This window comes from Botryllus schlosseri, chromosome 8 (genome assembly GCF_051294905.1).
Source record: "Botryllus schlosseri isolate E-star chromosome 8, Bs_hap1, whole genome shotgun sequence".
Lineage (NCBI taxonomy): Eukaryota > Metazoa > Chordata > Ascidiacea > Stolidobranchia > Styelidae > Botryllus > Botryllus schlosseri.
Genome location: NC_137243.1, coordinates 17904185 through 17925656, shown reverse-complemented (window position 1 = coordinate 17925656; position 21472 = coordinate 17904185). Strand labels below are relative to the sequence as shown.

At 39.8% G+C, this 21472-nt stretch overlaps 4 protein-coding genes across 8 annotated transcripts; 1 reads left to right on the top strand and 3 right to left on the bottom strand.

The window, feature by feature from the left end:
* Positions 1–713: 713 nt before the first annotated feature.
* Positions 714–4986, bottom strand: LOC145445337 (uncharacterized). The gene has a single exon (XM_080323525.1). The coding sequence runs from the start codon at positions 4470–4472 to the stop codon at positions 846–848; it is 3627 nt and encodes a 1208-aa protein (XP_080179651.1). The 5' UTR covers positions 4473–4986; the 3' UTR covers positions 714–845.
* A 1107-nt stretch (positions 4987–6093) lies between these two features.
* On the top strand, positions 6094–14187 carry LOC145445340 (zinc transporter ZIP11-like). 5 transcript variants are annotated; one of them, XM_080323532.1, is made up of 10 exons: positions 6094–6795; positions 6912–6962; positions 7054–7221; positions 7698–7785; positions 7863–7883; positions 8709–8861; positions 9004–9073; positions 9130–9228; positions 13312–13470; positions 13887–14187. In XM_080323532.1, the coding sequence occupies exons 1-10, from the start codon at positions 6667–6669 to the stop codon at positions 13921–13923; spliced, it is 975 nt and encodes a 324-aa protein (XP_080179658.1). In that variant the 5' UTR covers positions 6094–6666; the 3' UTR covers positions 13924–14187. The 5 variants fall into 5 exon arrangements, with proteins under 5 accessions (XP_080179658.1, XP_080179654.1, XP_080179655.1 ...); XM_080323528.1 differs by having other exon boundaries at positions 6100–6795; positions 13945–14187; XM_080323529.1 differs by having other exon boundaries at positions 6539–6795; positions 6924–6962; positions 13945–14187.
* On the bottom strand, positions 9437–12997 carry LOC145445342 (transmembrane protein 256 homolog). Its single transcript, XM_080323534.1, has 3 exons — positions 12839–12997; positions 11817–11926; positions 9437–9847 (listed from the first exon to the last, which is right to left on the bottom strand). Exons 1-3 carry the CDS (start codon positions 12924–12926, stop codon positions 9704–9706), a joined length of 342 nt encoding a protein of 113 aa, XP_080179660.1. The 5' UTR covers positions 12927–12997; the 3' UTR covers positions 9437–9703.
* Positions 13493–20666, bottom strand: LOC145445339 (F-box/WD repeat-containing protein 9-like). Its single transcript, XM_080323527.1, has 7 exons — positions 20022–20666; positions 19806–19945; positions 17057–17185; positions 16366–16570; positions 15777–15916; positions 15505–15717; positions 13493–14400 (listed from the first exon to the last, which is right to left on the bottom strand). Exons 1-7 carry the CDS (start codon positions 20314–20316, stop codon positions 14221–14223), a joined length of 1302 nt encoding a protein of 433 aa, XP_080179653.1. The 5' UTR covers positions 20317–20666; the 3' UTR covers positions 13493–14220.
* Positions 20667–21472: the final 806 nt, after the last annotated feature.

Genomic DNA, 21472 nt, shown 5'->3' with positions numbered 1-21472 from the left:
ATATGGTAAACCTACTTAATGAAGCTTACAAAAAGTGTAAAACGGCATTAGCAACGACACTCTTCTATCCGGTTAACCGGCAGAATTATATCCGGATATCAGGTATTAAAAAAACCTGTGGTTAATCGGTTATCCGTTAGCCGGATAATCCAACACCAGTCATGACTCGGGACTAGGACTGCCATGACCAACATTTTATTGTAACTTCAAAGAATAGTAAAGTAACCAAACCATACTATTGGTATTTCGCGGTTTTGAATTGAAAATGACTTGAGTCAAAACCATCAAAGTGATGAGATTGACTTCTGACTTGGTTACAACCCTGCTCAAATGCTACTGATAAGTACCGTTGCAGTTACAGAAATTATAAAGCTGCCACGCAGGCGAACCGTCATAAACTTAATTTCTCTCAGCGAGCAATATTTCTACAAGTTGAAAGATAGGTCGATTCACTTGCTGATAGTAAAAAGGAAAAATGTAATCAACTTGTAATTTTATGAGTAGAGTTGGAGTTCTGTCAAGAAAAACTTAGGAGCCTGAGTCGGAATATTGAAAATGCCCAAAGTGAACTAACTGCCTACACAGCTTTGTTGATTCCTGTTATACTGTTACAGGTCTAACCATTCCTGACATCGACTACACACGTCGAGTGCCGATTTCCCGTAAAAAATCAGAACACGATCCTCTACCTATGGTCGCCTGTCCACGCAAAATAAGCTCTTCATTGTATTTAATGCGGGGTTGAAAACAAGCAATGGACAAACGAATGGATTGAGGTATAAATCAATACAGTTGATGAGAAGGCTGCCCAACATCCAGCGTTGAATTTTGAACAAACAACCATTCTATAAAGATATATGAGGACAAGACGTCAGTGCATGGTAACAGGATTCATAATTCAGAATATTGTTGCATAAAAATTGGCATTTACCGAAGTACGACTTGTGCCGAGACGATTTTGGGGCCGTATATTTTACGACTTTCACAAATTTTTCGAGTAAATAATGAAGCCAAAACACGTTCGATTTAGGACAGAACTCGGACCAGTCATCGCAGGTTAAATTTTTCATCATTCTATACACCTCAAACTGATAATCCACATCAGCATCACCTATAAATATATCTGGATCACTCGCAAGATCGTGAAAGGCTATCACACCATCTTTAGTCAATCTAGAGAGCGTGAAATCGATGATACTCACTTTAATGCCATGAGTTTGAATTCGAAAAGATCTACCATCAATGGTGGCATTCACAGTTTTCGACCTGGTTGGAGTAATCAATATGTTGCCCCAGTGGAGGTCTCTGTGCTCAAACTCCAACGTCTTTTCAGCTACGGCTAAAGCAGCGCACACTTGCTGCACAGCTGAAAAGGCTTGGTTCGCCGAACGGAATGTGTAATGTTCCACATCGGTGCCACCGTTAGAATACAGCAACAGAATATATAATTGACCACCGTCGAATTTATCCGGCCTGTCGTTTTCGGAACAACGTTCTGCGTCGTAGGCATCCCAAGCTTGCAGTAAAAATTCAGGGTACTCTCCTTTTACGCAGTGGACTCGGTGAAGCTTAATGAAGCCATCGGTAGCATGCTCATCGTTGCTAGAAAGCTGACAGAGCTCCTTAGAGCTTAAGATTTCTGGAAGAATTTCGTGGAATGTTTTTTGACGCTCTTCGTTAACGACGAGGTCACCTTCGATCGGAATGACTTTTATCGCGATCTTTTCCGACGTATCTGCCATTTTACTTCCGAACACCTCCCCGAAGACGCCTTCCCCGAGCTTGCTACATTTCCGGAAGTCAATCCTAGATAACGCATCGGCAAAGCTGACAGGCTCTGACTGATTGCATTCCAGTAAAACTTTTTCTCTATCTGTAAAGTCATCGCAGATGGACCTCTCTTGTGAATCAATCGAAATTTCAGTCCGCACCGATTGCCTCAGCGATGATAATCTCTGTAAGTGGACCGCAGGAACTAGCGATGCTGGCAATTTAACGCATGGAGTTTTCTCACATAGCTTCTCCAAAGGGCTATCAGTGCCGGAAGAATTCGATCTGAATTCGTGTATTCTGCTGTGGACCAGTCGGGGCGTTCTCAAGTGACTCCCTGGAGATCGCGAGTGGATTCTAGCAGACCGATCTGCTACAGGTGTACTGACCGTTGCCCTTGGGATAGCGAAGCGAGGAGACGGCATGGAATCAGGGTCAATGCGACTGATGCACTTGAGATTCAAAGGCGAGAACACGAAACTTGGCGAAGACTTTGGCTTGCAGGATAGCTGCTTACGTCGTGGATTGACATTGCCTTCCTTTATATGCCACCGTAATCTTTCAAGATTCTCTAAGCTGCCATTGTTTGCTGTATTCTTTTTCTCGTGCTTCGCACCAGATTGCTTGCCGTCTTTCAAGATTTCTTGTTCTGTCTTCATGACTTTCGATCTATCTCCTTCTTGGAACGATCCAGACATCATTAATTTATAGTCGATTCTTCTCTTTTTTCTAAGACACTTACTTTTTGGGGAGACGCGAGAAATCAACCTTTTTGTTCTGCGTGGGATGTTTGGACTAACGGTGGACGCTTCATCGCTAGACGGATCGACGGGAGATTTAGCAATTTGAGCCTTTTGTCTTCTCTTATTCTTGGGTTTGATCGGCACGCGTTGTACCTTCCTGGTCTGATTCTGTGTCGGATTCTTCGAGCCAAGATTAATGTCGATTTCATCACCGAAGAAATAAGCGTCGTTCGAATCTTCAATAAAATCATATTGGTGCTGCAGATTGAGGGGGCCACCGATCATAATTTGTTGCAGCATGCTAGCATTTTTCGAATTGTTGATACTTTTGTTATACTTTTTCAACAGCCTCTTGTTTAGTGGCTTGGGTTTTCTGAATCTGCTGCGCTTGGGAACTCTCCCGACACGAGGCCTCTTATTTTCAGCCATTTGATTTTTAGGGCTTATTTGCTTATCTGAGCCTTGAACAGGAATAGACATCGGTATCGCTGGAGAGCGTGTCAACTGTTTATGCCGTCTGGGCCTTAAACGAATATCTCCCTGCGGAGTGCTCTGAACTATTCCGGCAGCACTCGACGGCACAATGGACTTTGCGGGTATTAATATTGAAGAAACATCGGCACGAGGTGCCAAACTGCCAGATTCAATATTTTCAAAATTTATAGCATGTCCAACCACTGTAACGTTGAACGAGTTACAATTTCTTGGCGATTTTAGTGATATTTGATCCGAGCAATGTGCATTTCCCGATAGCACCTCTTGACATTCTTTCGGTTCTCGGGTTTGAATTGAAGTGTCGATGATTTGTGATGCTATGCGGGACGGCGGAGAAAACAAATCAAATGACATACCGGTAGCTTGACTTGACATTGGTATTGATAGATTTTGCAAAACTTTGCCTTTCATTTTGAGTGAGTTATCAGGATCATTACAATGGTGATTTATATCACCTTGCAACTGGGTAGGGGCAAATTCAGTTGTTGGCGGAGGCATGATGCTTGAAATCTCAGTGGCGTCACATATATCGATCGTAGAATTAGGATTAGACATAATCTCATAAAACAGCTGTGGATTACGGGAGCTTGAGCTCTTTTCTGTTTTGGAATCTCCTGCATCAGCAGCAGATGTCTTCAACGTTCCAGCGGGAAGGAGCGGAATTACCGAAGTCTCATCAAAACGTTCTATTTCTGCTGTCAAATGGGCCTGCGTTGACAAAATATCTTGGTCTATATTTTCGGTGTTTTTTTTCACAGTCGGTAACACAGGTGATGTTTTGAAATGCTCACTGTCCGATGAGGGTTTCCCGGATTTGAGGCCGTCTTTTGGTAGAGGTGCACCCTTCTCAGTGCACAATTTGGTTGTTTCTCCATTGCCTGATGTAGGCTTACCTGAATTTTTCGCATCAGCAGACCTCGGGGCAGCTTTTGGTAGTGTTGAACCCACCTTAGTACAAAGTTGGGCTGTTTTTCCATTGCATGAGGATGGCTCAGATTTTTTCACATCTTTTATCTTCTTTTTTGCTCTAGTAATGCGTTTAGCGCCAGATGATGCATTCTCTTTTCCCGAATCGCAATATATTTTTCGGCTACGTTTTCTCTTCGTTTTGTCAGATACCTTTTTCCCTTTGCAAATGGGTGAGGAGCTCTTGTGTACGCATTTCCTGAATTTTCGAGTCGAAGGCTTGCTGGGCTTGAAATCATCATCACTCTCACTATCAAACAGGAAAGCCGTTGCCCTTCGAGGTTTTGTATCAGCAAACAACATATCAGCCACATCTTGTTTCCGATTTGTGATATTGGCTAAAATTTTGGGACCAGTTCCATTGGCAATACCAATGGGTAAAGAGTCGTCGGAAGGAAGCCACTTAACATTTGGCACGTCATTTAGAAGTCTGGCTCGAACTTTTCCATAAGTTGATATAGATCCGTTAAGATTCCCGCAGGTCTTCTTTCGCACCATTATGGCCTTGATGTATTACGAAAAATTTGTACTAAAATATATATAACAAAATTAATTCATTCACCAGTAGGCTACTTAAAATTTCAGCAGTAGATTGCAACACATGAATCGTGTTAACTAATATGCAAATCCAAATTGCGACCGATTTCTCCTAGATTTCGCCATTTCCAAATAATTTCCTCTCTGGATTCAAACAGCTATTGGAAAAGCTACATCTTGGAAATCATTACCGGTACGAAGAATTGTACACAGTATACATGTGCAGTAATGATAGCCTACTAATTAAAGTTTCTGAACCAACTGCCAATGAGAAGCTCAATCAATGTTCCACAATGAATACGTCGTTGTAATTTGCAAATTATTTCAAATGACATGATAAAGTGATCTGTCACGAAGTAGCCTATAAAATTCTCCAGCAATTTACATTATAGTAATGCAGTTAGCATTATATCGATCCACTAATTTCACAAGTTTATGTGTCATTTCGCAAAATGAAATTGAGCATATACTATTAAAACCAAGTTTCAATATCATATGTTATACGCATAAAGCAGTTAAATTTAAGGCAAGCTTGACCTTGTCCATATATTATCATATATCGGTACAGTGCCTTAATAGTCTTATTCTTGAATCAGATAGGAATCAGAAGATAAGTTACCATGTATCTTTTCTGAATCTGATACCTAGTCATCATAGATTTTACATATAAAACAAATATAACCGATTTTCAGGTACACAAATAATGATACCTGCAAAGATTGGGTAAACTAGCCTGGACATGTTGGATCTGTTCTCAGTTGGCAATATATTACATCTGTTTACGCAAAAGCATTTATCAATCTTCGTACAGAACATTTTTATGCATTTTTTCAATCTAATTATCATATATTTTGCACTAAAATCAAATACAACAGATTCACAGGTAAACAAATTCCTGTCATAGCTGTAAACCTCGCCGAAACATGTTGTACCCTATCGGATCGTTGTGTGGTTGTCTTGTCTATAATACGGTACCGGTAAACGGTAAGTGATAATCATTCATAGATAATGCTGGCTCCACTCGATTACATTTGGTCCATATTTCTTATTGCTACGCTCCATTTAACGAGCTATTGATAGGTTATTTATCAATTGTAATTGTTTTGTTGCAATACCTTTGGACCAAAGCAATAAACTCGACCTGCTATCAATGTGAGCTACTGCGCTAACACCCTACCAAACCAACGACGATTCAAATATAGATAACTAACCTACGGATAGTAGGTTAGTTATCTATAATTCAAAACTTGGCGCATAAAACACCGGGAATCCCCTCACCAAATGTAATAGGCCAAGCGGAACCAAATAGGAGCAGCCGGTTTGCAGGCTAAGAATATGTGCCGGTCTTGTTAGACTTTGTTTTCTATTTAGCAGCAATAAAATGTTCACCAATCATATGAGTGAAATACCCATTTTGAGGATGTGATTATCTGATAATATGCTGCAGTTTCTTTCATCCATCCTGCTGAGGAAGAGGGGAGAACTGAGAAATGGTTTATCAACAGTTATGCTTGATTGCACGAGACACGAAGGCAAAACAAAATCCTGGGATATTGATCGGCTGCGTAGTGCGTAGATGCCGCGTACCCGACTACCCGTAGCCGCAGTGTAGAATGTCAATAATGTAGACTATGGTTCACGGCTAGAATATTTCACAATGGCCAAAGTTCAGAGTGCGTTTGCAGTCTCTGTCAGGCGAGCAACCCCCCCCCCCCCCTGGGCTGCCTGCCGGTAGTATAACGCGTTTCAAGTAGGACGGGTGCAGGGATGTCTCTTGAATCCTATATATGCCTTTCGCGATAATGATTTATTGGAATTTATGTAGTATGTTCTCATGATCAGACAATATATCAAATTCATATACCCATTAAGGCCTGTCGCATCTTAAAATCAATAAAATGCAGTTCATATGCAATGGAAATTTGTCAGGCTCACTTCAGCAAAAGTTTTCATACCAAATGAATATAGGAGATGGTAGGATATTTAGAAATATAGTCCGTACTAGTATAATATGAAAAGTCATATTGATCTAGCTTTTTTCAGTGATGAGGTGTGTCTGTGATACAATTTTTGAATATGCTAACAAATGATATAGCACTGACTGCGCAATTGTTAATTATGTATTGGTTTGTTAGTTAATTACTGTTATAAATTTATGCTACTTCAAATCACAGTCATGATATCCTCTTACGGCCCAGTTCAGCAAGCGTTGCTAGGTACATTGTTCACTTGGTTTTTGACTGCTGCAGGCTCTGCGTTGGTTTTTGTATTCAAGTCTGGAAAGGTAAGGTTAAGGTTATATAGTTATCCAGAATATGGTATAACGATCAATCGCCAATGTATAATTTTGATTATTTATTATTAGGATCTCTGTATGTAACCTACTTATTTGGGCTTTTGCATTTTATTCAGAGAAAGATATTGGATGGAAGCTTGGGATTCGCTGCTGGGGTAAGTAATGTCATGATTTTGGGCATTATAACTCTGTAAATGTAAGGTGTCCCACAGTTAGTAATCATTTGTAACTAAATCTATTTCACAGGTTATGATCGCTGCGTCATACTGGTCTTTGCTTTCGCCTGCAATTGAAATGGCATCATCGTCTGGGAATTATGGTGAAGATGGCCAGTATGCATTTGTACCAGTAGCCTTTGGATTCGGTCTTGGCGCCTTGTTCGTGTATTTTGCGGATGTTGTTATGCCTTATCTGGTGAGTCAAATTTTTTACAATTACGGTATTCTCGATTCCAAATCACATAAGCCGGGAATGTATTTAAATTTCTGGCACTTTTCAAATAGCCTACTACTCCCAAGTCGTTTTGACACCTTCCAATCTTATTGTATCACAGTCTTGTGGTGAATGAAAGTGATGAAATTGGTAGGCTAATGATTTATTGAATGTTATTTATACACCAGTATGGTGTAATCATACGTTTGAAAATTACTCAATAATTGAAGCATTCATTCCATCATGTATGAATTACTGTAACCACTTTCTAGGTGTCTCAAAGCCCTGGTTTCATTTTTCTAGGCTATCTGTATCCTACCGATGTTGCCACAAAAATAAATTGAGTTTATTTTGCAGCAAGTGCTTTTTACTTATTAGGAGAATCCCATATAATGAATACGGGAATTGACTAAAAATGTGGTATATTTTTTATTAATTGTGTACTTTATTGCTATCAGGGGAATCCATTGACGTCCCTAGCGGAGAACCCAAAAATGGAGGATGCCTCTCAATACCAACACAATGGTACAGATAGCATGGAAAAAGGTATGATTTAATAACGGACTGCAAATTAAACACATTGAATATATAACTAATTGATATTTTTATGTTTCATTATCCAGCCAAGGATGGAAATAACCATGGTAGACTATCATTTTTGATTTTTGTGGGAGCGCTGTTGCATGGGTTGTAGAATTTGGTTTTGGCTGTACCAGCGCACGAAATGAATTTATCCTTTGTTGGGCGACGTAGACTTTCTGTACATGTTATGATTGTGTGGAATACAAGTTGTCAAGTTCATGAGCTATCGGTGCTGCTGTCAATGTATGTAGTCGATATCCACTGACTGTAGCAGCTCCAATTGCATGACAAGCATCATTTCCTCGTTTACAGTAGGACTGCTGTAAATATGGGTCTTGTATAAACTACACAATCGCTTATATGAGGCTTGAATATTTACACATTGCTGTGTCTCTGATTTTTGTTACCAGCCAGACAGGATGCTGGAATGCGCTAGGCAGCATAGTGATTTCCTTTATGCACGGGAATGATGGCTAAAATAATTTTCATAAGGAAACATGACTAAGCTATGCGAGATAATACTCGAGTGTGTACACTGTAAATTTACAATGTACATTGTAGGCCTACATGCTAAATGCGTTTTTGATGTCCCGCTGATAGAGATGCTATAAAACAGCGTTATTTTGAATACCACAAGGCCTCGGCATATTTAAATGTTTCAAGTCCACAAATGGCGCAATAAACCTAGATAGGAATCTCTCTTGTGAAACCGAGGCAGAGAGCATAATTGATTTTGTAGAAACGCAGATGTTTTCTTAGAGTCTCGAGTCTTTTTTTTCAATTTTTATCAATTATTCGCTTCGCATGTAAAATTGATGTAGACTAAATGTTATCCTCTACTGAACGGGTTAACAATCCTACCAATTAAAAACACAAAATTTATTCAGGCACCCCGACTTTAATACAAAGAAGAAAGCATTCATCTGATAGCACACCAGTGCACTCAGATCCCGTTTTCACTCATGAAGAACAGGAAAAAAATATTTCTTGGAAAAGAATTTTATTACTAATCGTCGCTATCACGGTACACAACATTCCAGGTATGGTGGAACAGTATAAAAGTACTTCACTAATTTTACATTATTGGTGTGATGTAGTTAAACGTATTGCAGGTATTCGAACTACATATATAAACATGAGATTGAGAAATAAAAATCAAATATGCTTGATACCTTGTTTCAGAGGGCCTAGCCGTGGGGGTTGGGTTTGGCGCAATCGGTAAATCAGCGTCAGCCACATTTGAGAATGCCAGGTACGATTTTGTTCTTGGCCAAGCAAAAACAATGCTGGTAATTCTTATCATTTCAGGAATCTGGCTATTGGTATTGGGATACAAAATTTTCCGGAAGGACTCGCCGTCAGCTTACCTTTAAGGGGAGCTGGTATGAGTGTGTGGAAAAGCTTTTGGTTAGTATCCTTTTAATTTTGGAATTGAATTTGAGATTGAATTTTGAAATTGACAGACTGGTTTGAAAAATGATTCCTGGTTTAAACCTCAGAACATTTTCCCAACTATACTGAGGCGTAGAAATAAAGATTCTTAACCTACATCTGGCGTTGGCAACATTTTTTGCTCTGCTCTGTTTCTGAATTAATTTTTTAAGGAAGACAAATATTCAATATTTGAAATTTATTGTAGCTCATACACTATAAGGTCACTAAAGTGCGTGCCCAGTAGCGCAGCAACGCACATGATTCGATTAAAGAGATCAATGATATTGACCAATATAATTAAAATATTCACGTGACTTCAAGCGGACTAGTGACAAACCCCTCATCGGCTTAACATCTTATAATGGTAATTTCTGCTGTGCTACATACCATTATTGGCAAGAATGTAAAAAAACACCGTACTGCAGTCTACAGTTCTATATTATGATGATTAAATAACCATCGCCAACCACCCAGCGATGAGTAGCATCCCTCCGACGGGGGTGACATTTCGAACCGAGGAGTCTCCTGTAATAGCTTGATAGTAGATACTTCCCGAAAATATCAACATTCCTGACGAGAGCAGACATCCGGCCTGAAAAAGTTCATGATTGTAATGCTGTGATGAACAGAGTTACACATTTTATCATGATAATTAAGAATGCTGCACGAGTAGTGGTGGTATTGATTTCTAAGACATGCCAAACAACCTTGAGAATTAGGAAATGAGTTTTTATCAGTCACCAGCGATTATTTTCAAATTTACAAGATGTAGCCTGTCTATGCAGCCAATGCAGAAAGACTAATGGAATCATGTATACTTGTATAGATACCTTGGTATACCATAGATTCTGTGGTAAGGGGGTTGCATTGCATAGATGCGATGCAACTGATTCATTTGAGTGATGTAGACAACTAGGCTACTGATTAAGACATTTTGCATTGGTCTGTAATGGCTGCATCGGCAACCGGACCAAGCTATGCACTTCAAATGTTAAGGACATGTCTAGTGCCAGTACCAAGACAATTTTAATGGGTGGGTTTCACCATGATGGAGTTCTAGTGTTCTCTCTTTCAAATGATGTGAATGGCCGAGCGTAGTGGCAACCCCATAAACCAGACCTGGGCAAAGTGCGACCCGCGACAGGTTGCTTGGAATTCAAAACATAAAACTGGCTTTTTCAATGACTAAAACCATGGGCTGTATCAAATGAACAGGAAATTCGTTTACTTTGAAGCCTGTTCATTAATATGCCACGATTGCACCGCCTACGCACCTCGCATGCGTAATCCAGATTCAAAATAAAGACAATGTGGCAAGTGTGAGTAGCAATTGAAGTCACAAGAAATCACTCTTTCCGTACAGTTTAGTTCCAACCTTCTTTGTTGCCATTGTCACTGCGACAATGGCACATTACGCATTATATGGCATGTGTTTCAAATTGATACGTTTCCAAATCCCCAATTCGTAAAACAAGTCAATCAGTGCTCGCGATTACTATATGACTCATCATATCTATCATCCATAAATTATTAACGGGCATGCAAAAAAAAAGGTTTAGGTTTAGACTAGAGCACAAAATATTTGTATACTGGATTCAGGGGTGACCTCCACCTTTTAGTTTGTGCCGAGCATTTCGCCGAAATTAAGGATATTAATTAAAGTCGGTCTTATGACAAAAACACGAAAACGTAGTCAAGGGAGGGCGCAGTTCAGAAAAACTGCAAGCTTCGCGCAACATGAAGGCTTTTAAGCTGCACACTGCTCGGAAGGTAGCGACCAAGAAAACGAGCTTTGTACTATTAGCCTACATATACATTTCAGTGCAGTGGTTCTCCAATTGGGGGCGTTAAAGCATCGGAAGGGTGGCGCAAAGCCGAAGTTGGACTAAAAAAATTTTCGCGCTCGGCGCGATTCACCCCAAGCATATCGTTTATGCTCTGTATATTCTCCGACTTTTATTCTTCAGAATTCTCTCATCAACAGCCAGAACCTTCCATGTCATCAAACTATCTATTGGGATTGTTAGCATTCTGGTTACACTTTTTAATAGTCTGTAAAATTTTTCACTATCATAAAGGAAGGCGTGCCTAAAAAAGCTTTAGAACCACTGTTTTAGAGTCTTAATAGCAGAACATGGATATGGGTTTAAAGAGAGTGAAATATGTATCATGTTTAACACTGTTTCCAATTATGATGGAAAATGAGTATTTTTTAATTAACCTTCAATTTCTCATACCTAATATCAACACATTCAATGAGCAGCATTTACTAACAATGCAATTTAGAAATAAAATTAAAATACGCTGGAGAATATAGCTAAAATTTTTCACTCGGCCCGCCAACGTATTTTCTACTTCTCATTTGGCCCGCGGAGGAAAATAATTGCCCACCCCTGCCATAAACGGTAGTTAAGCAGAAGGGTTTTCACTAACATATATACAGAGGCTGGCAGTAATTGTGTGAATTGTAGGGATATAATTAAAGTAATATTGACTCAGGTTTCATTACCGCTTATCGGCAACTGAGATTCTCGTAATAGGCTGCAATAATGTATACTCACGATAAGTGGCTTTCGGCACCTTGTGGCACCCAGTAATGCCAACGTGTGGTAAAAGTGATGCCGGTTGGCTGTGTCGAAAAGTAAAGCTTTGTGTTCATCACCTTTACCGCCTGGATGTCAGAAATTGAATACATCACTTCCACCGGTGATTTAAATTTTCCAATACATGCCGTCAATGTGACTTTTTAGTTGCAATATCAGTATTTTTTTAAATATCAATATCCTTTTTGTCTTGTAAATATTAGCAATAGGATTGTAGTAATTTCCAAAGGTGTATATGAAGCACTCGATTTTCAATAAACACTATGCTGAACCGAACATGTCATAAAAAAATATTTCAATTTTGTTGGGAATTGAATATGATAACTAGGGCGATTACTTTTTGACCTAAAGAACAGACGATTTTGCTGTAAAAATTGAGATTTTTGACAAAATTTTGCCCTCGAGTATTTAAATTTGGCATCGTAGGATATAGGCTGTTAAAATAATCGCCCTAGTGATTTTCAGAAATAATAGTCTTGGTAATAGCCTAATAGGTAATGTTTCAGAATACTCTCTCAGCTCTCACATTACTTATTGACTATTTTTCAATCAAAAAGGATATTAATTCATAAGCTGTTTCTGTTCAGTGTCCACATGTTTCGGGATTTGCAAAGTTCGTATACACGATGCTCATCGTGGTGGTTTGAAGGATTTAATAAACCATGGAATTCATGGACCCCTTGTCACAGCATCCTATCCAAGTTACCAGCGACAACTTTCTTTATTAATTTCAATGTCCATAATATGGTCATTTTTGCCACCACATACAATTTTGCTTAGCCGATATAATTCTGAAATTTGACTGTATATTCAGTACGGTAGCCACACGACCGCCTGACGGCACAAGTTTTTAAATGAGTATCTGTCCCACATGACAGCTGATTGCTATTTTAATATTAAGCAATATTCTTCATGTTCCTAAAATTCAATAACGAATTGATGAATCCGCTGTTATCCTAGTGTAAAGAATAATTCCTTACCATGTGCGCCATACGCAGCAAGTGCAACTGCAGATGCACCAGATAAGCCGGCGAGTCGTACTAGCAACTGACTATAGGTGCCCATCATCTTCAAGATATGATATTAGCTAGAAATGTAGAATTACACAACTGTCAAATGGGTATTGAGATCGTATAGAGACGCTATGTAACTAAGAATCACTTTGTGCAAACAAGAAAATGGACACAGTTCATGCATAACTAATAATCTGATATAAATCAAATATCATTTTACGATTATTTGAGTTAAGCCATAGTACCGGCATCCAAAAGGCTTTGTGAATATGCAGGCTCGCTTCTAAGGAGTTAGCAGTACGTATTCGAGCATTTGGCATGATTTTGAGAGTTGCAACGACAAAGCTATTGCTAGTGTAAGATCACAAAACTAGTATGTGCCACATGCCCGTACTAACATCAGCAAATGACATAACTATTTGTTTGAACACTTTTCTAAGGTATGGTCAGTTAAGCGGTATGGTCGAGCCAATAGCAGGAGTCATCGGTGCTTATGCCGTCGTCATTGCCGAACCACTACTACCCTATGCGCTGGCGTTTGCTGCAGGGGCCATGATTTACGTTGTAAACGATGACATCATACCAGAAGCACAGACGAGGTAAAGAAAATACACATATATCTTCACTGCATAGAAAAAATATATTATATGAAAACACAGGTGTATATTCATAGTAAATTTCATACCAGAAATAATACACACCGGGAAAAGGATTTAACAATAAACTAGCAGCAAACGTTGGATGATACGAACTGTTCTCATTTATATAGGATCAAAAAACCAGGTGTAAAAATCTCGTAATGGGGCGAGGTCACAAATGATTGTAATTCAAATGAAGCTCCAGGACAATCACATTTTTAACTGGCATGCTAACTATGTTCATATAAAATTCTATACCCTGTCGTTCAATATATTTTTTCGCACGAATGATTGAGATTTGATAAATTGTTTAGCTGTCCCATGTGAAAGAAAGCAGCCAACTTCAATCGGAATGATCTTGTGATTTTGTCTTTTAGCGGAAATGGAAGGCTAGCATCGTGGCAATCGGAATGATCTTGTGATTTTGTCTTTTAGCGGAAATGGAAGGCTAGCATCGTGGATGTCTATTGTCGGCTTCATCGTAATGATGTCGCTGGATGTGGGACTCGGTTGATTACACATCATATCTCATTGGAGACAGACAATCTCTCGACAAGAGTAGGCAATGCTACACGGTTGGTTTCATGGTGCAATTCATATCAAGGTTCAAAGTAGATCTTCTGTACGTCCATCCATTTTAGTACGTAGGAACTCATGCAATAAATCTTGTCTTTCGTACCATTGGAATTCTTTTGCGGGTTATATCGATTATCAAGCAGACTCATCCCAAGGGTCCTCCGACGGGGGAGTAGAGGCTGGGTCCCATAGTGTTACCATTCCGTTGCCAGCAGAAACAGCGAGTCGCTTGTCTACTACTGAAATATCAGTCAGCCCGTCACTTTTTAGATGCAACTCTCCGAGACAGTCAGGTTTCAAAGTAGGTTGGAAGATCTGAAGGAATTTGATGCACATATCAGGATTTGAATTGAGCGGTGGCAGACAGATTTTTTGCTACTGGTGTAATATGACCCATGTCTACGATCGCAACGTTGAAACCTTAATCGTAAGGCTACAAGCGATTTCTGTGATGTAGTGTGTATGTAGACTTGCGGCATCTTCAAATAGCACAATGAAACGAGTACAAAAAAAAATACTGTGACTGGCATCGTTTTGCGAGTGGTGGTAAAAAATGTACGTATTCGACGTTTCCAACTCTTGAGTGGTACACTTGACGCCAATACTCCAATCGGAGTTTAATCACTATGGCGATTATTTCTCGAATTGCAACAAATGTGAAAATTTTGTCAAAATTGTAGGGTTAGGTCAAAAAATTGTTTACGAAGTCAAATTATTTTTTGCACAAAGCATTTCGTTGGTGTCGTAGAAGTTGCACTGTCGGCGAACTTATTATTTGATATTTGGAGAAAGCCCATTGTCTACTCATTGTAAATCATAAACCATCCAAATGAGCTTACATGGCATGATGATGATGATGATGATGGCACACTTAAAAACAAGTGACATTTTTAGTAGATCCGAAGTTTTTACAAGATCACGCCAATATCTCAAATCTGAATGTGAATTTTGACTGTGTGGCGGACATTGGTTCTTATACCGCAGTTATTAATCTGGTTGTATGGGTGGATCGCGAGATGTTAACAAAACTCAGATTTGGGTTGCGGTCTAAAATTAAAAAGTGGGATGTAGACAACGCTGTCGGTATGAAGCAACAGACGTATGTGTAACTAGCACTCCAACGGTATACACCAAACTTCAATGCTGCCAACAATTGCTAATGTTGAACGTTTTTTGTCTATTCTTACCAAGCTACTTCGTATAGACAGGCAATTCCAACCAGAAACCTATAAAAGCACAACATTTTAACATTATGTGCAACAATGCCTAATTTTAATACATGTGGGCAAAATTTGGTAAAATTTAGTTTTTTAATGTCAAAATCTCCATTTATACAAGATGATCTGTTTTTAGGTCAAAAAATATTCGCCCTACTAATCACACTCGATTTTACCCAGCACTAAATACAAATAAACACACCTTCAACCAGCCATCTGTGGAGCCAGCATACACTGCGCCGCTAGTATATCGCAGTGCTGTTACTTTTCCTGAGAACCCATAATCCAGCCGCGCTGCCTCGTATACCCGATTTGGATTCTTGGCATTGTATACTTGCACGAGCCCTGTCTTGCTACCTGTCCAAATTTGCTTGCCAGACGAATTCATGGCCATCGCGAATCCTCGAGTCCGGATCTGTGAGACAAGTCGCTGAAACCAGTCCCGTGTGAAAAAACGATATTGTTTTGGATAACCTTCTGTACGATCTTCATTTCGCGGATGTCCACAATTATCAAAACGCCGTCCTCACCGGTCGATACAGTGTAGTTGCTGTCAGATTCGATCTTCAGGACTGATCGTTTGTGGAAATTATCACTGCGAATTATCGATCCACCTGCGAGCAGTCAGAGATGGTCAATGACTTCGTTAATGCCACTCCAGTACAAGTTGGTGTCGAACACAAGTCTTAAATCTATATTCAACATTTTGGTATATTGCGTAGACACAATGAAATGCTCCTGGGCGCGGGGTTGCCACGGCAGATCACTGATCTGCAAAATGATTTTCCTCCGAATGCCCTGCCCATGCCCATTTACGAGGGCTTTGGACTGGCAGTGGTTTTGCTATTCTCTAGTTTGTGAGACCTGAAGCATAACCATTGAGCTACAGTGGCTGTCTTATCTGGCCAAGTAGGATACTAAAATTAATTTGGTCGAGAAAACTCCCGAAATAGAAGCGGTTTGATAGCAATACCACTTGGGTAGGAATAGCTTGTGTTGCTGACCAATTCTGCAAACAGTGGATATCAGCTTAGATTGCTTACAACAATTGTCTGATACGTACTTCTTGAATCCACCATTATCGTCTTCGCATTGATACAGCCGGCCGCTATGGTATGTTCGTCGACATATGTAGAGCAAAGGACTGGCGCCTGTGCTCTTATTGAGCGAGTTATTTCCAATCCTTGCATATTGTATAATTTCATGGTTGTGTCAAATGAAGTGCTGCATATTTCACCTGGGCGTGAGTTTATCGACCATACCCAGCCCTGTTAGATTATAAATAATCAGAAATGGTTAAATTAATAAGAGATGCTACCAGGGCTATGGAGTTGGCTCAGTTTGCCAGCGACTTCTTTTAACTCCAATTATTTTACTTGCTATCAGGAGTAGTTATGGGGAATCACTGCTAGGTTCTACTTAACTGAAACCGCTTTTCGACCTATTTGTTGTTCAGATGAGTGTTTCAATGCCCTCTAGCAGTTTTGAAGATTGTAATCAATGACGTTTTGCTGATGATCTGAAATTACTACCTAGTAACGATTGCATAATAGGACCTATTGTCCAAAGTATGTAGACTTTTTAGTCCTCATGTTAAAAGTTCCTCACAGATTGTATTTTAAAATAGATCACAATGAAACATGTTGCAGACATTGTGTTAATTCTTGCATTTCAGATTGATATTATTTCTCATAAAAATTGACTCTAAAAAGCCTTAATGAAAAGTTGCAGCCTATATATGATTCATTTCTCACCTTATGATGATTTAAATGTTTTTGGGGTATTTTCTCAGAGCTTGTGTCGATATTGGCACCTGGTTCAGGGTCAAGTTTCCATACTGTCATATTGTGATCCCTTCCGCCACATATGCACAGGTTTCTGTCCTATAAACAAATGAATCATTGTCTTGTTCAGTTGGGCTTTGTCATGGTGGATTCGTGGAAATACCAAATTACTGATACTCTTTCCACACCATACCCGTTGACAACCACTTTTCAAATCAATTGTAGATAATTTCGTTGTAATTGAAGCAAATAAAGGTAATGTAGTCCATTTCAAAAGTGGACATTACGATAGATTCTTGGAAAAGGCTTTCAATAATTTTCCGCATGTGGATGAAAACAATTTTGGGGTGGCGACGAAAAAATTCATCAATCACAATGTATGGTCACAAATCCATTACGATGTGATGAACACATATGACGTCACAACGATCAAGTGCTATAACTATGCTGGGAGCGGAAATATTCCTCCACTCCCTGGATAAATGAATAATTGTGAATGTATTTTTAACTGACCCCACTAGTAGTTCCTATCGCCTTTTTCAAGTTTTGTCATTGCAAGTGGATTCATAGCAGCTTAAAAAAGGAAGCAGCACAAAAGGAATTGGTTCGCAGCCTGTTCTTATCTATGCATTGCACATTAGGGTTGTCCATAATTTGGAAAATCTCAAAATGTATGCGTATCCATGTCTCATTCTATAGATTATAGTTAAAAACGTCAATGAACCTGCAATAAGCTCACAGGAAAGTCGTTAACAATTGTCTAAATGCGTTTGAAAGTAGCTGCCGTAGAGTGGGCGTGTCGGCGTCCACAGAACAGCAAGCGAACTAGTAATCACGAAACCTCGGCGTTTGATTGGCTAATCTGCTATGCTTCAATGATCACGACGTTGGCCGCTTGTTGATCAGCTGGTCAAGGAGTCGGCTGACGGCGGTGATGATTCAGTAAGTGCATTGTAGGTTGGTCCGCAACTAATGATTTAGGATTAATTCAGAACATGTTAAGTTACGAAATACATGATGAACTGAGAACAGCTGCTTCACAATATCTTTAAATACATGACTGGAAGGCTTATTGATTGTGAAGGTAACCGTTGTAGCCTGTATGCCTTGATTTCATTGATGGAAAGCATAAAAACACGCGGAAAAATAGTGCAACGGTGCTTATGCAAGTGGCATACGAATTTCTAGTTTCAGAGGGGATGTACCATCATTGAATACAAATATAAAGCTTGACATTGACACTACTTTGTCTGATCTTATTAGGCTGCTGTCGTGGTATATAATTGAAGTCTTTAATGCTGTTAAGGGCTGGATGAATCAGACATTTATGCTTGGCACTTGTCACATTCTTGCAGCATAATGAATCATACCCGCAAGTACTGTCAAAGTCCCCAATGATGCCATGCAAAGAGCTCTAAAGATAAGCACAGACTATGCTGGTAGGACCAGCAAAAAGACAGTTTGCTTTCAGCATGTCCTTAATGTATGTTAGATCATTACCGGCTGCATAACGACTAATGCTTGAATCAAACCAGACATGGACATAAAAAGGGTGGATTGAAGTGGTGTGGTAGTTACACTCTTCTCCAGAAATCCAATGTACGCTACCTGGTCGGCCCACATATCTTCAAAGCATACAGGATTGTGTCCAGCATCCATCTCACATGTTATGCTGCACCAGTTTGGTGATGTCTAATATGCCTTACCTGCACCCAGAAAAGCAGGATCACTTGGCGTAATCTCAAGCATATAATATAGGTATTTCTTTGATCTATACTTGGTTCTATAAGTTCACAATCATTCGCTGTTGCACCTCTGTCATGTCTGTAAGAGGCTATTGTTGCTCTAAACCTATCGTTACCTAGTTTTAACACTAAAACATTCAATGACCAGATGTCTCATTTTATTATTAAATCACCAATGTACAATGCGCTTACAGAATCATTGCCGTTAGCGGCCTCCTTGGATTAATAGAAGCTCATAATCAGCAAGCCGCTTTGGTCGTGATCATTCAAGCATAGCTGAATAACCAATCAAGAGACGTGATTTCGTGATTAGTAGTCTTCTCGCCGTTCTATGGCCGCTAACACGCCCACTCTACGGCAGCTACTTTCAAACGCATTTAGACAAATGTTAACGACTTTCCTATGAGCTTATTGCAGGTTCATTGACGTTTTTATCAATAATCTACAGAATGAGACATGGATACGCATCTTTTTTGAGATTTTCCAAATTATGGACAACCCTATTGCACATACTCGTGGGTATACAAGTGTTTTTGTGTAATTGAAGCAGGGTAGCCTACCAGCTACCACCCCTTTAATTATTTGAGGAGGGTATCACCCCAATTATAATATAAAAATTCTTGAATTGTTGAATTATTCATTTCTCCAAGATGATGCAGAACATCAAGGTGAACAGATTTAGAGCGATCAACACATCACAGCAAGTCTAGCCTATGCCCGAGAGGTGGAATAAATTAGACAGCTAGATTACAACCGTTGTCCAAAGTCTAGCTCTCCATAGGTGATGAGGTGTCCTGTTAGAAATATCACGGCATTATGTCTGTGCCAACATAATGTTACATAATGTTGAGCTATTTTCATGAGTCCATTGAATATACCAACATTGAAAAGACAGCACTTGTTAACTATCCAGTTCATCTATTGTGACATTGGTACATGATAAAACTATCAATGTGCTTATAGTATTCACCAACCTCAGTCAAGTGAATACAATCCACGGTGCATCCAGAGGGTTGACTTAAAACAATATTATTCTGCAAACCATTTGATTTCTTCCAAATTTTCCAGCAAGAAATACATTCTTTGCTCGTATCTGCCATGGAGAAGTTCGAGTCTAAATGGAAAAATTACGTTAATCATACTCCTGCTTCAGTTGACACTGACAGTATTATGTTGACTAGTTAACCCACCATTAACAATTGGGAAATCCTGGGGAAATTTCTTATAAAGTCTCATCTTCCAATACTGGTCGTTTGAAAGTATGTCGTGTAAATACTTGCTTACTAATGATACGACATTGACTAGAAAATCAGCGTCAATGTATGAGAATATATGCACAAGGATCTCTTGAGGCATTTGTGTGAAATCCACATGCTTCTGCTCGTTGGTACTTGGGGATAGAGTGTTTTCCTCCGTGGCATCCTCTGCATGTATCGTCAAGTTTTCGATGTGTTTTGACACGGAGTCCAATTCTCTGGTCATCATCAAAATGGTAACCCAGTTAGGTACGGTATTAAAATGAAGTTATTTGCGTCTAAAAAGAATAAAGATATTTGCTGTTGCTTGTGCTGTGCAATTGTTGTCTCTTGTCTGTCTTCAGTCATATCACATTCCTTCGCCTTATCACTAAGTGGAGTCAGGTATCAAATCAGCTCATAGGCGTGCTGAACTGGATGCTGGAAATCCACTAAAGTTAAGTCTGATGAACAGAACAGGGTATATATCCGTATGCACAATGCTGCTATATGCTACAGGTATGCAGTATCGTTTTTGAACTGCATACTGCATACGTCTGTCAGACAATAGATAACTCACGTAAGGTTCGCAGTCCAGAAAGTATACTACATAATATAATACGAACATTTCACGGCACTTCTTCGATGGCAGTCAGAGATCGAAAAGTGTTCACCATGATCACCGATGAATGTTTTCCATGAACACGAAAAAAAATTTATAAACGTCAAAATATATTTTTTTGTGCCTTTCGAGAGACGGATGTTAGGGCTTGGGGGGGGGTATTAGGGTGGTTGAAAGGGGGATATTAGGGTTGGCGGAGGGGATATTAGTGTTAGGATTGGTGGATATTAGTGTTAGGATTGGTGGATAGGGATATTAGGGTTGGGGTGGGGGGTATTAGGGTGGGGGAAAGGGGGATATTAGGGTTGGCGGAGGGGACATTAGTGTTAGGATTGGTGGATGGGGATATTAGGGTTGGCGGAGGGGATATTAGTGTTAGGATTGGTGGATATTAGTGTTAGGATTGATGAATAGGGATATTAGGGTCGGGGGAGGGGGAGATAGCGTAGTCGTAACGATAAGCGCCCACCAATCTGGCGGACGCGGTTCGATTCCCGTCGGAGGTTTATGTGGGCTCCTCTTCCCTCGCCGTTGCCGCTCTTACGGAGACAAAAAAGACCAACGAAAGAAAGCACTCACGAGGAATGGAAAGAACTAGTAGAAAGGACCGCGGCTTCAATAAGATCAACATCGAAATGAACTGCGACATCGGGCACGGCTTCGATAAGATCAACATCGAAAAGAACTGCGACATCGGGCACTCTAGACCGAGGTGGAAATTAGATTAAAAGGATCGCAACTGCATGCGTGTCGTTCGACATCCTCCCATCTGCTCATTACATCG